This window comes from Staurois parvus, unplaced genomic scaffold, assembly GCF_062004578.1.
Source record: "Staurois parvus isolate SC_StPar_1 unplaced genomic scaffold, SC_StPar_1.0 ptg001650l, whole genome shotgun sequence".
NCBI classification, from domain to species: domain Eukaryota; kingdom Metazoa; phylum Chordata; class Amphibia; order Anura; family Ranidae; genus Staurois; species Staurois parvus.
This window is the reverse complement of record NW_028319446.1, coordinates 136,879-151,921: the sequence shown is the minus strand read 5'-3', so window position 1 is coordinate 151,921 and position 15,043 is coordinate 136,879. Positions and strand designations below refer to the sequence as shown.

Below are 15,043 nucleotides of genomic sequence, written 5' to 3'. Positions count from 1 at the left end.
CGGCTCACTGAGAGACTGAGCCAGGTGCCGATCCAGGCTCCTGGGTGGATCCCAACCATATGGTTGGGACTTTTCCCCAGCCTGGACAGGCTGAGTAACCCGATAGTTATGATGTATTTTACCACTCCTGCCCCAACCGTACCCCCTTAAGCTGCAGTGGCCAGTGGTGTACACATGTTGCAGTCCTAGCAGGAATTATATGCCCTGTCATGGTTGGTTGGTTTAGCACCTGCCAAACATGACCCATTCAAGTGAATGAGGGCGCTCTGCAAGTGCCCTGCAACCTTGTACAGTACAGCAAATAAGGGGTTAGAGCAGGCAGCATTGTGTTGCTTTCTCACCACCTGCTTTAACCCCTTGGACCCCGCAGAAGCATGTAGTTGCGGGGAGCTGGCAGATTGGTCCCATTTACTTGAATATGACGTGAATGGCAGGCGGTAGCACCCACTAAAAGAAATGGGGTTTAATCCCTGCTGCGGTATGTGTACACTTCCTCCCCTCAACTTTACATGTGAACCAATCCTAAGGGTATTGTTAGCAAGTGCAGCTAAGGGCTCATTCACAAGTGCAGACGTGAAAAGCAACCTGAGTGTGTTTTAAAGGTGGTGAGGAGGCGATATGTTGCCTCCTCATCACCTGATTTAAACTCATGATTGCCTTGTAATGCACGCGACTGCGACATGGTAGTACGGCAATTAAAGGTTTAAATCAGGTGTGAGGAGCTGACACTGTGCCCAGTGATCTTTGACTTCTCCCATGTTGTTCAGGTAGATCTCCACCTCTTTAATGTTGCCTACCCCTGCTGTATAGTATTCTCCTTCACTTCTCTCCCAGCTGTTTCATAAAAGGGTTTGTAGTAAAGTGAGGGGTAGAGGAGCTGGGCCAGTACAAACATTGATCCCAGAAGAGAAGAGGGCTACAAAGTATGGGGAAGGAGGGGACTGCACATAAGAAACTGACACTTTCTGAAGACAAGTTCAGAGAAACATTTCAAGGCAATGAAAAACCTTTATGATCTTATTTAAAGGAAAAATCTGTCTGTGCGTATTTTAAAATACTTGATTTTCTATGCTTTTACTTGGATTTTTTTAAAGTTGGGACAAGGTCTATTTAATGTATCAGTACTCACAATAATACTGTCAAAGGCACATCAGAAAAAAAATTATTTTAGGCTTTTTCTAGGTATTTTGCTTTTACTTATTTAATCTGATGGTCTGTTCTTCAAATTGCTTATGTGAGAAGAAATGTGATGCTGAGCCTATTCCAAGTGTTTGGAAGATGGGATATATCCAGCAGAAAGAGCCTGCTCATTGTATACCATGACAGTCTGTTTATTGCTATGATATATACACAATCGAACATCTGGAGAAGACCAGAATAATGTGACCCCCAGATGTGAATTAAGAGAAATGTTTTGTCTTACTGATATAATTATCTCTTTGGCGGTACTGTTATTTGTCCTGTGCACACTGTCAAGTTAGTACTGCAATATAGCATGATACAACATTTTCTTTATCATTGCCAGGGATCGTATATATGGACAGAGAAAACACGAGGTAAAGTACATCATGTGCTAATAAAACTATACAATCCTCACTCCACAGCTGGACATAAAGGAAGTACCTGTACTTAGAAAAGCCTCAAAATAGGAAAATGAGCAAAGCATTAAACATTAGCCACCGAAAACTGATATTTTCATTTTAGATGAATGCTGGTGGGCTGAATCCCCTATGAGCTCCCTGTGGAGTTCATTCCAGTTCTACACACTTGGCACAGTCCTCTTGCTGTTGAATTTTTTATTAAAGTGCATGTCAACATAAAAAATAGGGTTTCTGTACTCATCGTAAAATCCTATTCATGGAGTCGATTGAGGAACATAAATCTTAAACCTTCAAAGTTATATTGTTGCCTGCTGGTGGATTGGACACTGGAAAACAAAAAAACTGTAAGCCAGTCCAGGAAAAACCCACCAACATAATTAAACTCCCCCCATATAAAATGCATTTGAAATAGAATCCAAAAAGAACAAAAAGGGCAGTAAATATAGCACATTCAATTTATTCGGTTGCTAAAGTGCCGACAAGTGCAACAGTGATTAAAGCATAGTTTGTATAATTCAATAAATTGTTTCCACAGTTGCTAATGTGTAGAGAAGTGCATCAACAATTCACAGGTCTAAATGAGTTTTACCAAATATTCCCCATCTCCTTAGTCCTCCAAATACAAAAAAGAGGTCCAAACGAAATAAAGTCACTGATCGAAAATGACCGCTTAAACTAATAAATAGACCATAAGAGATTTGTAAACCAGTTGCAGATAGCCGGCAAAAGGGGGCAACCTTTGTAGCGCAAAACAGTTTTATCAAAAGTTCTAAAATACAGCTTAAAACTTACAATGCACAACACTTTCACTTTCTACAACTTAAACATTGGGTCTCTGCTCTTTGCCGTGCATCTGCCTACCCATACTGCAAGACTCACTGTCCTTATTTCAGCTACATACAGTATGCATCCCTGAATGGCTGAAGGTCATCAGCATCCCTTTCCTAGAATATATCAAAAAAGAAAAAAAAAAGAGGAAAGCAATAAATATTTCAGGCTACTCACTTGTTAAGTGCTGCCGAAGTAACCAGACCTACCATAAAGAAAAAATATTCCTAAAGCATCCATTTCCTACAAGTCCCATTGGGAGCGGGATCTCCAGTCTTTCATAGATCTAATGGACTAGAGTAAGGCCTGGACAACCATTGCCAAATGCTCCTTTAATACAAACACACTTAAGGTCCTCCTGAGGTGGTATAGGGGCCCTGCCCAACTTGCCCATGCCTAGCCCGAGTGTAGCAACAGATGTTCTCAAAATGGAGGGTACATTTTGCACACCTTGGGGTTCTATCCGAGACTGGTGGCGTTTCTTGCCCAGGGTGTTTGGCTTCCTCCAGACCCTATTTCATAGAACGGTGTGCAAGGATGCCAAATTCTTGCCCTTGTGCATTGCCCTATACCTGGCCTAAATGCCTCTCAACAAATGCTGGCCACCTACCTAATTATCTGGGCTAATTATAATTAGCCCAGGCATGGAAGCCCCCAGGTGTTGCCTTCCAGGGGGTGAAGGCACAGATGACCACTCTGATGCTTAATGAGCAAATGTCTAGCATTTTGAAAGACTCACACTCGCATTCCCCATGCTTCTCCCGATCTGCTCAGGCTGCCTATGATTGCTACCTGCACTACTTTCGTGTCCGAGAAGTCTTTTCCTTTCCTTACGTTTCTTTCCTTCTCTACTTCTCCCATTCTCTTTTCTACCCATGTATTTTGAACCTTCATTGCTGTGCTGGGGGCAATTCCCTGGGGAGGGATCCCCCCTGCATCGATGGTGACCTCGCCCTGAGGCCACGGTTATCTTTTATTGATTGCCACCAGTTTCCAGCCCTATTGGCTTAATGTTGCCTGTTATTGGCTATCATGCATATATACACTCAACCGGCTACTTTATTAGGTACACCTTGCGAGTAGTTGGACTCCCTTTTGCCTTCAGAACTGCCTTAATTCTTCATGGCATAGATTCAGCAAGGTGTTGGAAACATTCCTCAGAGATTTTGGTCTATATTGACATGATAGCATCATGCAGTTGCTGCAGATTTGTTGGCTGCACATCCATGAACCATTGATACAAGGCAGGATGGATCCATGCTTTCATGTTGTTTATGCCAAATTCTGACCATACGACCTGAATGTCGCACCTGAAATCGATACCCATGAGACCAGGCAACATTTTTCCAATCTTCTATTGTCCAATTTGGTGAGCCTGTGTGAATTGTAGCATCTGTTTCCTGTTGACAGGAGTGGCACCAGGTGTGGTTTTCTGCTGTAGCTCATCTGCTTCAAGGTTTGACGTGTTGTGCATTCAAAGATGTTATTCTTCATACCTTGGTTGTAATGAGTGGTTTTTTGACTTACTGTTGCCTATCATCTCGACCCAGTCTGCTCATTCTCCTCTGACATCAATAAGGCATTTTTGTCCACACAACTGCAGCTCACTGGATATTTTCTCTTTTTCGGACCATTCTCTAAAAACCCTAGAGATGGTTGTGCGTGAAAATCCCAATAGATCAGCAGTTTTAGAAATATTCAGACCAGCCCGTCTGGCACCAACAATCATGCCATGTTCAAAGTCACCTAAATCCTCTTTCCTCCCCATTCTGATGTGCGGTTTGAACTTGACCAAGTCGTCTTCAGCACGTCTAGATGCCTAAATGCATTAAGTTGCTGCCTTGTGATTGGCTGATTAGCAATTTGTGTTACCAAGCAATTGAACAGGTGTATCTAATAAAGTGACTGGTGAGTGTATATGTTCACCAATTCTTGTAAACCTACTCAAAACCTAGCCTTTGCGTGGGCAATTTATGAGCATGTCTTGTTCTTGTTGAACCACAATAAAAAACATTGAAACAGAAAACTTTCAGTGCACTAATGCTTGCCCAGCACTAAGAATAAAAGGATAATCTCATGAAGGGAGCAATACACCACACTCTCCGGTTGTGTGTACATGTGTGTCCTAATGCATGATGACAATGTGCAATAGCTCTGCCCAATGTGACTTCCTCAGGGAAGGTACCAGCACAACAATGTGCAATAAACTAGAATAGTTACCTTAACCTTACTCATGCCACATGTCAATTAAGGTAAGGAATTAGCTCTAATCATACCACCTACATAAACAACACCTGGGAGAACGTGAAGAACATGTGAAAAGACCAAGTGGCAGCCTTAAAATTCTGGGAAACAGTTGCCTAATGAGAAGTTGGGGCACCCCCACGTAATGACAAAAAGAGAATCAGTCTATCTGAAAGAAGCAAAAACAAATGTAGACTCGCACAGCCAAAACCACATCCAAGGGTGTCAGGGTCCTGTCCACGGCAGAAGTTCTGGAAGATCTGGCATTTTTGCCAATACTCTACATGGCCGCAGAAGTACACATCATCCTCAGTCTGTTGCCAGACGGCTTTTATAAGGAGGCTCATCACTTCCTTTAGTTGCTGGATGATCTCTAGCTCCCTGTGCCCTGTTCCTGTGATTCTGACCTGTGATTTCCTGTTACAGACTCGGCTTGCTTCTGGACCTGTCTACTTTGATTTACCCCTGATCTAACCTCGGCTTGGCTTACGGATACTCTCTCTCTCGCTCCTCTGTGTATGACCTCGGCGATCCCATCTGACTACGTCTGCTCTAATTCCCACCTGGTACCTGACCTTGGCTTGAACCGACTACCCAGTAAACATCTAAATCCTGGAAGGGCTTGCATACCATGCACAGGCGCCACAGACCTATCTCCGTGCACCAGCTGTGCTTCTGAGTGGACCACCAACCAGCACTCCTACAGGCGACCTGTGCAACTTTGGGCTTGACTCCCGCTGTCCCACTCTCAGGGGAGTCCGGAACTTAGCCGCAAGGGAAGCCCTCTCTCCACTGGCCTCCATCACAGGTACGTGATAAAGGGAGAGAATTTATTTGGATGAACCTGAGTAGAACAGAGAAAAACAATGTCCTGGTTAAGGTGAAAGGCGGAGACAACCTTAGGCAAGAAGGAAGTTTTTGGCCTGAAAACCACATTAATGATGCTGGGTGCCAAACGCTGGTTCAGACCTTAACTGCAAGAAGGAGAGGATTTGTTCTTTGGAGGAACTCTTGGGGTGAAAGCCCCCAGACCTGGCATCACTAAATGGCAACTGTGGTCTGGATCCGGACTGCTGGAACCTCCCTGCCTCCTAGCAACGAACCACCATCTGCTTAATATGAAAAGTTAACTCTGGCAGCTCCTGCTTCCACCCTCCATCCAGAACTGCTCTGCCTCCTGCTCTCAGCTCTGCAGTGTACCTGTATAAAGGTAGGAGAGTGAAGGGAACAGAGGACACTACTGTCTGTGTCTGGAGGGGGGCAGAGGACACTGCTGTGTTGTGGGGGACTGTGGTGTGATGTGGGGGATTGTGATATGCAGGGGGGACTGAGGGTTGTGATGTGAAGAATCTGAATCACTGCACAAAATGCGATTCGGACCTCTGCTGGAAGAAAAGTTTACTAATTGGACCAATGTGAATTTTAACTCAATAACCCTGCCCTAGACTAACGCCAAATGAAGTGAACCTCCCACATCCAGTGATAGACATTGTGGAAAGTTGGCTTCTTAGTTTTAAAGTGTTACTAAATTAAAAAAATTAAAATAACAAACATGTTACACTCACCTGTTCTGTGCAACAGTATTGCACAGAGCAGCCCCGCTCTTCCTCTTCTTGGCCCCCCCCGCTGGCAATCTTGGCTCCTCCTCTTCTTTGTGTGTACCCATAGCAAGCCGCTTGCTATGGAGGAACAGTGCCTGCGCGCTCCCAAGCTGTGTGTCTAAGGAGCCACGCTCCATAGACTTACACAGTGGGACTTAGCCCCGCCCCCCACTTCCTCTTCATTGCATTTGATTAACAGCAGCAGGAATCAATGGCTCCTGCTGCTGCTCAAATGCAGTGTGAAGAGGAAGAGAGGGCAGAATAGATGCAGCCGTGCACAGCGCTGGATCTTTTCTCCCCTCTTCTGCTTCACACAGGGAATGGGGGGGCAAGGAATAGAAAATGTTTTTTACCTTAATGCAAGTAAACACTCAGAGATGCCTCTGTCCCTGATAACCCAGGATTCAACAGCCATGCTGCTAAACCCAGTGAGCAAGAAGCAGGATTGCGAATAGGTTTGGCAGGGCATACAGTGGGTCTGTTAGAAGTCTTACCAGATTGGCATACCAAATTCGCCTGGCCATATACAGAACCATGTCCTCCATCTTGATCCTGTGGGAAGAAAGGTTTAGATCGGAGTGTACTGCTCACAGACCCACCAGCACATCCACTGCTTCCTCCATTGGATTCCTGCACCTGGATACAAACCATTGCAGAGCCGAATGCCTAAACACCAAGCCAAAGACAATCATGTCCTGGGCATCACCCAAATTGGTCTGTACAGAGATAGGACCGATTTGTTCCACAATGACAGAATATTGTTAGATATGTCTGCAGTACAATTGGGCAAAGGAAACTGCCTTGAAGGTTACAATAAACCCCAAGACTCTCATGTAAAAACAGAGATTTGGACAGCTTCTGTATGGAAGAGTTTGAACTGAAGTGTGAAGCTTTGCTGGCTAAGGAACACTCTTACTTGAGATATGTCCAGGACTAGACCCAGATACTTCAAATGATGATTTGGTTGCTGTAAATTGTTCCAGCAACAATTTTAGGATGCTCCTGAATCTTTTGTAACATCTGCACAGTCAAAGATAGGTTGTCCAACATAGCTCTTGCCAACTGTTCTTTCAAAAGGAAGTTGTTTGAGTATTCCACTATGGGGGATGAAAGGAGAGCGCAACAGGGCCAACACTGAAGCCAGCACCTTGGTGAACACCTGAGGTACCCATAACAGGCCAAAATACAGAGGTATTGCAGAGACTCTACGTCAAATCTCAGGAAAAGCTGGTACACTGGCAAGATGGCTACGTGCAAATAAACAACTTTCAGGTGCAAAGAAGCCAGAAAATCCCCTGATGAAGCAATGACAGATACGGTCAATTCAATCTGGAAATGGTGGACCCCCAAATGCTTGCTCAAATTCTCCCCGTTGTTCCTACATTACTGGAAGGCCAACGGTAGGCTCTATAGTGGTCTGTCATGCCTTCCCGAACAATGTTCCAGTTAACAGTGCTGTTCAGGAAGCAGGAGCACTGTTGATTGGAGCAGTGTTTTGGTGGGCTTCAGACTGTTGAAAGCTGGGCTAATGTTTTGTGTGAGAGACTCACAGTCTAACTCTCCTATGTGCTTTATTTTACAATATAGCCCAGTACTCATTTTCTCATTTTTGTATATTCAATTTTAACACTTCCATTGCTATTTGTTATTTGGTTTAATTATGAACACATGAAGGGAATATTGTATTGATATGAGGTTGACATGAAGATCTTCTTTTGTGCTTTCTAGCCTTGATGAAGAAAACGTTTGGACCTCTGAAACGCGTTGTGGACCTCTTAGCAGTGGTGTGGTGGTTCATTTTCAATTCTCTTTACATTACACTACAAGCCAAAGACAGTGTGGAAATCTTCTGGGGTGTAGAAGTCACCTACCCAGAACCAGATAATTTACGCCAACATCAATACCTTAAAGTGGTTCTAAAGGCTTAAGATTTTTTATCTTCATGCATTCTATGTATGAAGGTAAAAAAAACTTCTGTGTGCAGCAGCCCCCCCAGCCTCTCTTAATACTCACCTAAGCCCCCTCTGGATCCAGAAGAAGACAGAATAGATTCGATCGGCTGCTATCCAATTTATTAAGCTTGAATAAAACCAATACAGATAGTGGAAATACAGTGGGGGACAGGCAGGCAAATGCACTTCACACTAAGGACAGTACTTATTCATTACCCAAGCTTAATAAAGTGGATTGTTTGGAGTGCAGCCGATTGGATATCTTCTGTCTTCTTCAGTGCAGCACACCAGCTGGGCTAGCACCCATATGAGGAGTTGTACTTTGAGACTGGGAACCTCTCTACCTGGAGCATCAGTAAATATGTGTGTGGATGTCCCCTCTGGATCCAGCGATGTGCACTGGAGTCTCGGCTATCCCGGGACTCCCTCTCCTCATTGGCTGAGCCAGCAGCAGGAGCTATTGGCTCCTGCTTCTGTCAATCACAACCAGTGAGCCAATGAGAAGAGGGGGGGGGGGGGCTGAGCCGCAGCTCCCTGTGTGAATGGACACACGGAGCAGCGGGTGCCCCCATAGCAAGCTGTTTGCTGTGGGAGCACCTGACAGGAGGGAGGGGCCAGGAGTGCAGGCGGGGTACCTGAGAAGACCACTGCACACAGCAGATAAGTATAGACATGTTTGTTTTTTTGTTTTTTTTAATGTAAGCCTATAGAATCACTTTAAGATAATACCAGCAAGAAAATCCTACGGGTACAGCGCTATATTTCCACTTTCCTCAACTCTCCTAGCTCCAGCACTCAGAGTAACTTGCTGTGTATAGAAGATAGTGGTGTCTGCTGTCCTCTATAAATACCCCCATAGTGTATTTCCAGCATATGGCAAACATATCAGCAACAATTATCCTTTTTTATCAACAGAAAACGCAAGAACATTTTACTGTGAAAAGTGCAAGGTTCAAGATAAAGACAGAAGAAGCCTTGACAACTTCAATGACATGGGCAGCATTCTCAACACTCAATGCTCTCTGCCAAAATCAACAGTGGAATGGTGGAGTATCCAGTACAAGGGTTAGACACATGACACTGCTAGTTAAATCATGAAGTTTAGACATAAGTGTAAAAAATGTATTCCTAAGAACAATGCTCGAAATCAAAGTATAAAGTGTATACAAAGCCAAGCCTTTTTTTTAATTTTGGATAAGGCTGGGGATGATTAAAACCCTATTAGGCTTTTAGAATTATGTCTATGCTGGGGAGATTCCCCCCTCCTCTATTTGTCCTGGTTACCATTGTCACCGAGGCACAGAGTGATGGGAAATCTAAAATTGTAGCTGTTGCTGAAACAGGAATAGAGAAGACACTTCTAACGGTGCAACATCTGTTCGGGTGACAACTGTCTGTCTAAAAGGGAAAAAACCCCTCAGCTTGGAAAAATCTGCTTTCAACTCCAGTTCCTGGAAAGCAAGTGAAGGACAATTTACCTAATAGAACACAGACAGCAAACATAGTAATATTTTTGAATCCACTATAAAATCTTTTACTTAAGAGTCCATTGTGGTACACAAGAAGTCAGTAATTCATCTTTGGGTTATACAGCTACCCAGATGAGGTTTGAACACTTGCAAAACAAAAATGTAGGCTAGCCCAGGATAACCCCTTCTACTACCATCATTTCTCAGTTTTGCAGCAAGCAGTACTGAAGGCATGATCAGAAGTACAAAAGGGTAGGACCTGTGTCCCCCAATGGACTACTTCAAAAGAATTTTACAATGAGTACAGAAATCCTATTTGATTTCTTGTCCACTGAGGGACATAGGAAGCCTTTGCCTTTGAGATGCTGAAAAGTAAAGATGAGCTCAGGTGTGTTTGGATCCCAGTCCAAACTCACCTGAGCTATCCTACCAGGAAGCTGTCACTGCACATTGCCAATCATAAGTGGCCAAGATACTCCCCACAGCCACACATATAATAGGGGCATGTGCAAGTGCGGCTGGAGGACGTGGAATGCCTTGGCTGCTTATAATTGGCAGTGCGCAGTGTGAACTTCCAAGCTCAGGCTAGACTGGAATCCAAACACGCCTGAGCTCATCCCTGTTCAAAAGCAGTCCAACTGAGGGGTGGGCAACAGCAACAAACTGATAACAGGCCCACTAAAAACAACAGAACTGGGGATGCATGCAGCTCAAAGTACCACCTGAATGATTTTATGCCTGAAGCTGGCATCCGATGAGGCACATCCATCTGGTACAACTTAGAAAGTGTGTAAACGGAAGACAAGGTGTCAGCCCTGCAGGTGTGGGAAACAATTCCTGATTCCAAAAAATGTGTAAGAAATTTAGTGCTAGCAAAAACAGGTGTCTTTTACAGAGCAGAGCTAAAGAAAAAAGACATCCATCCTGCTGGGACACAAGCAAGAAGCTGAGACAGGCAGGTAATAGAAGGGGTTATTCTGGGCTGGCCTACCAAATGTTTGCCAGTGTCCAATCTTCCTGTTGGCAGCAGTGTAGCCGAGAAAACAAATGACTTACTATGTTCCTTATTGGTCCTATGTTCCTTACTGGATCAGAAAGAACAATTCGTACAGAGATTTTAGCCATTCTATCCAAAACAAAATGAAAGCTTTGATTTTAGATGTTTTTTAATTTACACATCCAGGTTTCTTTACACAGCAAAATAATGCTCTTAAAAGGAATGTAACATCATACCACCATGTCCCTAATAGAAACCTATAATACAAGTTGATATACATATTTAATTATACCAATAAATTGTTAGTATTAAAGATTTAGAAGGACATGCTATGGTATTTAGTCTATAAAGCAACTTTAAAAAGAATTCTGGTCCAACCTGTTCAAAATGTCTCCAGTTATGAAGCAGAGATATTTTTAATATGAAAATGATTTGATATTTTAAGCCAGACACATAGAATAATTTCCTGTGTTCATCTGCTCTGCTGTCTAAGAGGGATTACCATAATATTAAGAATTCTTCGTTACATATATGACCACTATTAGACTTATTAAGATCCCTGAATGTCTTCACAGGACTATGGATTTTCTGAAAGTGCAATGCAGTTTTGTGATCAGCAGCAAAGTTTGACTGAAAAAAGTTTGAATTAGGATGTGATTAGCTCAGACAAAGACTAAATTATTTTCTTCCTAAATTCAACCTCAGAAAGGATTATTTTCGACCTACTGTAAATGTGATTGTCAAAAAATATTTCCCACATTGTATCTTCTTATATTGCAGGTTAAATAATAATTTCAAACATGTATGGGCTTATTAACCAAAAGATTAATTGCTTATTCATGCAAAAATGCTAGATAAATTTAAAGCTGATCAGTAAGTTTTAGCTGCTGAAAGAAACTGTGTTCCTAATTGAAGTGAACATGAAATGCTCCATAAAATTGTGACTGAAGGAGTTGCTTAAGCCATCAGCAGATGTAAGAAAAAAAAAAATTTGAGATGTAATTTCTTATCATAAACAACTAATGTCTGTGTTCCTAACTTTGATTAATCCCTAGAGACTTGCCTGGGGATACACATGGGCTTTTATAATAGGGTACTGCAAAGCAAGTAATTTTGCGCAGCAACCAATCAGAATTCACGTATTTATGATCTGGTTAATTATATATATATAAATGGCTGGATGTTGTGGGTTACTGTGCTTTATATACTGCACTGACCACCACTGCATTAAATAAGCAATCCTTTTTTTAAGGAGAAGTAAAACCAAACTTTTTTTGGCTATACTTCCCTTTTTGATCACAGGGCTGCAGTTCGTTCTGCACTCCTGTGACCTATTTTCAGCCGACAGTAAGCTACAGCCTGCTGTAGGCTGATGTCACAAAGCCAATCCAGCCTCTGAAAAGATCCTGACCATATGGTCGGGATCCACCCAGAATCCTGGACTGGCAGCTGGCTCAGGTTTTCAGCTGTGCCACTGGGAGACTGAGTCAGCCACTCCCTCCCCTCCCCAGGGAGTGCAGGCAAAGCAGAGCAGAAAGCTAGAGACTGACAGTCATGGCTCTCTGCTCAGAGCAAAGGGGAGAACGGAGCAATCAGTGGTGTTTCATTGTTCAGTGTAGAGCTGGTGGGGGACAGATGAAGCACTGAATCAATGCTGCATTAACCTAGGTGAGTATGTTTTTTTTTTTTATATATCCCATACTTCTCTTTTAAAGGCTAGGTTCACCTTTTGAAAAGAAAATAACAAATGCACATATTTTTGCAGGTAAAAAAATGTGCATTTAATATTTTTTTTTAGGTGCCTCCAGAGCATTGGAGCTGTGATCAGTAGATCACGGGTGCAATGTTAAGCTCCTGCAGACACTGCCTAGAACTCTCTGTCCGTACCTCTATACAGGCAGACAGTTACTGAGCTGTAGGGAGAGTGAATAAACTACAAGTGTGATGATCAACATGGTCACAGTTCATAGATACTATAAGTCCTTCTGCTGTGGTGGCAGAGAAGACTTGTAGTTTTGTCATGCACAGATCATGTGACAGAATGATGTGGCTGTATAAGCGGAGCCCCTCACAGCTGCACCAATTTTAAATAGGGACATCGGGTGCAGGGAGAAGATCCTCTGCATATCACAGTGGGGTATCAGAGGGAGAGTGGGGAGTGCTGCCTAGTAACATGTTACATGCTACATATTACACCCTAAATACAGGTGTAGCATGTTACTAAAGGTGGACCTATCCTTTAAGGCTTAACACTAGAAATTTAGAAAATTCAGCACAAATACCAAAGATCATTAAGTACATTAAACCATAGCAATCAACCAGGGTTTGGTTATATTGGTTAACTAAAATATAAATTCTGAGCGCTATGGGCTTCAGATAAACCCGTTAATCATGAAAAGTTCCCTTCCAAGATCCCAGCAATGTCCATAGTTCATAGTATATAGACATATCAGAAACTGAAAACTCAATGTACAAAATAGATATTACCACTAAGTACAAGGTATTCCTTTTTTTACATTGTAAAGCCAATGGTCCATTTGAGCATTCTTTACAGCCTCAGACTTTGTACCAACCAATTTATATGTTCATCTTCGGCAATGAATGACACTTTGGTGTGGTCTAGCACTAAAGTATGCAGTATCAAAGATGTGCTCAAAGTACCCTAAAGTTTTAAAGTTGGACTGAAGTGTAGTTATACATTCTGAACAAGCATTAAAAGTACTTTAACATAAGACCTCATTCACCTCTGCTTTTAAATGCATGGTGGAGACATTACTGTTAAAAATTCACAACTAATGCTCTAAAAGCTCATCTCTTTTTCCCTTTACCTTCTATGGAGAGCAGAATCTTGACAGACTGAAAGCCTTTTAATGTAAAGACACAGAAGATGCTCCTAAGCTGTTAAAAACTGACTGAAACTGGACTTTGGAGTCTGTTGTAAATGTAGAGAATCTTTGACAATGAATTAGAAAAAACATCTAGGGAGGATAGTGACCACTCCTTGAGCGCGTTATACTCATCTATCCACACTCCCTCCCCATTCTGTTGGAGTCCTTGCTCAATTTCTCTAATGGAGGGTCTTCTAGTTATTGGGGAGCCTTGTGACCTTCCCAATGTGACCGTGCTCTTCCCTAAATGGGCAATCATCGGGCCCAAATGCTTCCACTTAGTGGGGCAGTGATGCCAACTTACCTGGGTTTGACTCCTTCAGCAGGAAAGCAGTGGAGGAGCGTGAATTGGTGAGTACACATTGTTGGGGAGGGGTTTTGGAGTGACAGTGTCCCTATAAAGCGCATCTAAACTGCACCCCCCAAAATTACCAGTGCATAGATGTGACAGCTGCCTTATTTATGTTTTTTTAGGCTTTTTTCACCAGGTAATGCGGAAAATAACATACTTCCTGTTCCTTCATGTCTACTCTTATTTCTCCATCATTGTATCTACAGAGGGAACCATAGTTGTCACACAAACTGGACTTTAAACATGTCTGCAATTGTTCATCGCCATTATTATATGGTAGATTGATTGGACCAGTAGTTTACAGAATAGTGATAGCAGTGAATAGTTTGTTCAGCTTACTGTTAGTGGCATGGGCACTACATTTCTGGTAAGATTTACAGGTATATTCTTAGTCCGAAAAAAGGAAACCACTGCAGCCACCACATCTAAGGATAGATAAGCTGCAAAATATTACAATTTTGTTTTTGGGTTTAGATACATTTTAAGAAGCATATTGCTGGTTCAACCCACCATATCTGAAATATCAGTTTTTAGTTCACTTTTACTATCATTAGCCATATGAAGGTAAGTCAGTAAATCTAGAACTCCAGTCACCAGAATATACTGAGAATCTCTTTGCGTTAGGTCCAGTGACTAAGTCAAACGTGCTCAGAGCCATTTCTGAAAAGTGTCAAGAGAACTGCTAAGTACACTGACAATAGGGCATTGTGTGATCATTACAGAGTGCCATCATGCTCTGCCAAGCCCAAGTGTTTTCACCTATGTTAGTGCACAACTCCAGTCATGATTTGAAAGCACCACAGTTTTTAAATTCCCTCCTGATCACTATCACCTCTTTTTCCCAGTCTCCAGGACTAAGGTTTGTGTCCTCTTTACAGCTCTCCCTTTTTAAGATTGCAGCTCTGACACACCCGCACCGGATGATGCCAACCCCGTGAGGGGACTGACCGCTGATATTCAGAGCAAAGCTGGCAGAAGCCTTGGCCACAAGACCTGCAGTGATGTTTGTACATTTTAGGGATGAATGTTATTTTACAGCTGTGGCAGTTGTTGATCTCCTGGTCTGGCACCCAGTAGCTGGGACGTGCTGCCTCTTTTACAAAATCTGTAA

At 42.8% G+C, this 15,043-nt stretch overlaps 1 protein-coding gene across 1 annotated transcript in view; it reads right to left on the bottom strand.

The window, feature by feature from the left end:
• Nucleotides 1–10,843: 10,843 nt before the first annotated feature.
• LOC149434863 (zinc finger FYVE domain-containing protein 1-like) overlaps nucleotides 10,844–15,043 on the bottom strand; it is a 37,812-nt gene continuing 33,612 nt past the window's right edge. Inside the window, exon 11 of the mRNA XM_089663294.1 lies at nucleotides 10,844–15,037. Coding sequence (XP_089519420.1) covers nucleotides 14,805–15,037 — 233 coding nt within the window. The 3' untranslated portion in view covers nucleotides 10,844–14,804. The remainder of the gene's footprint in view (nucleotides 15,038–15,043) is intronic.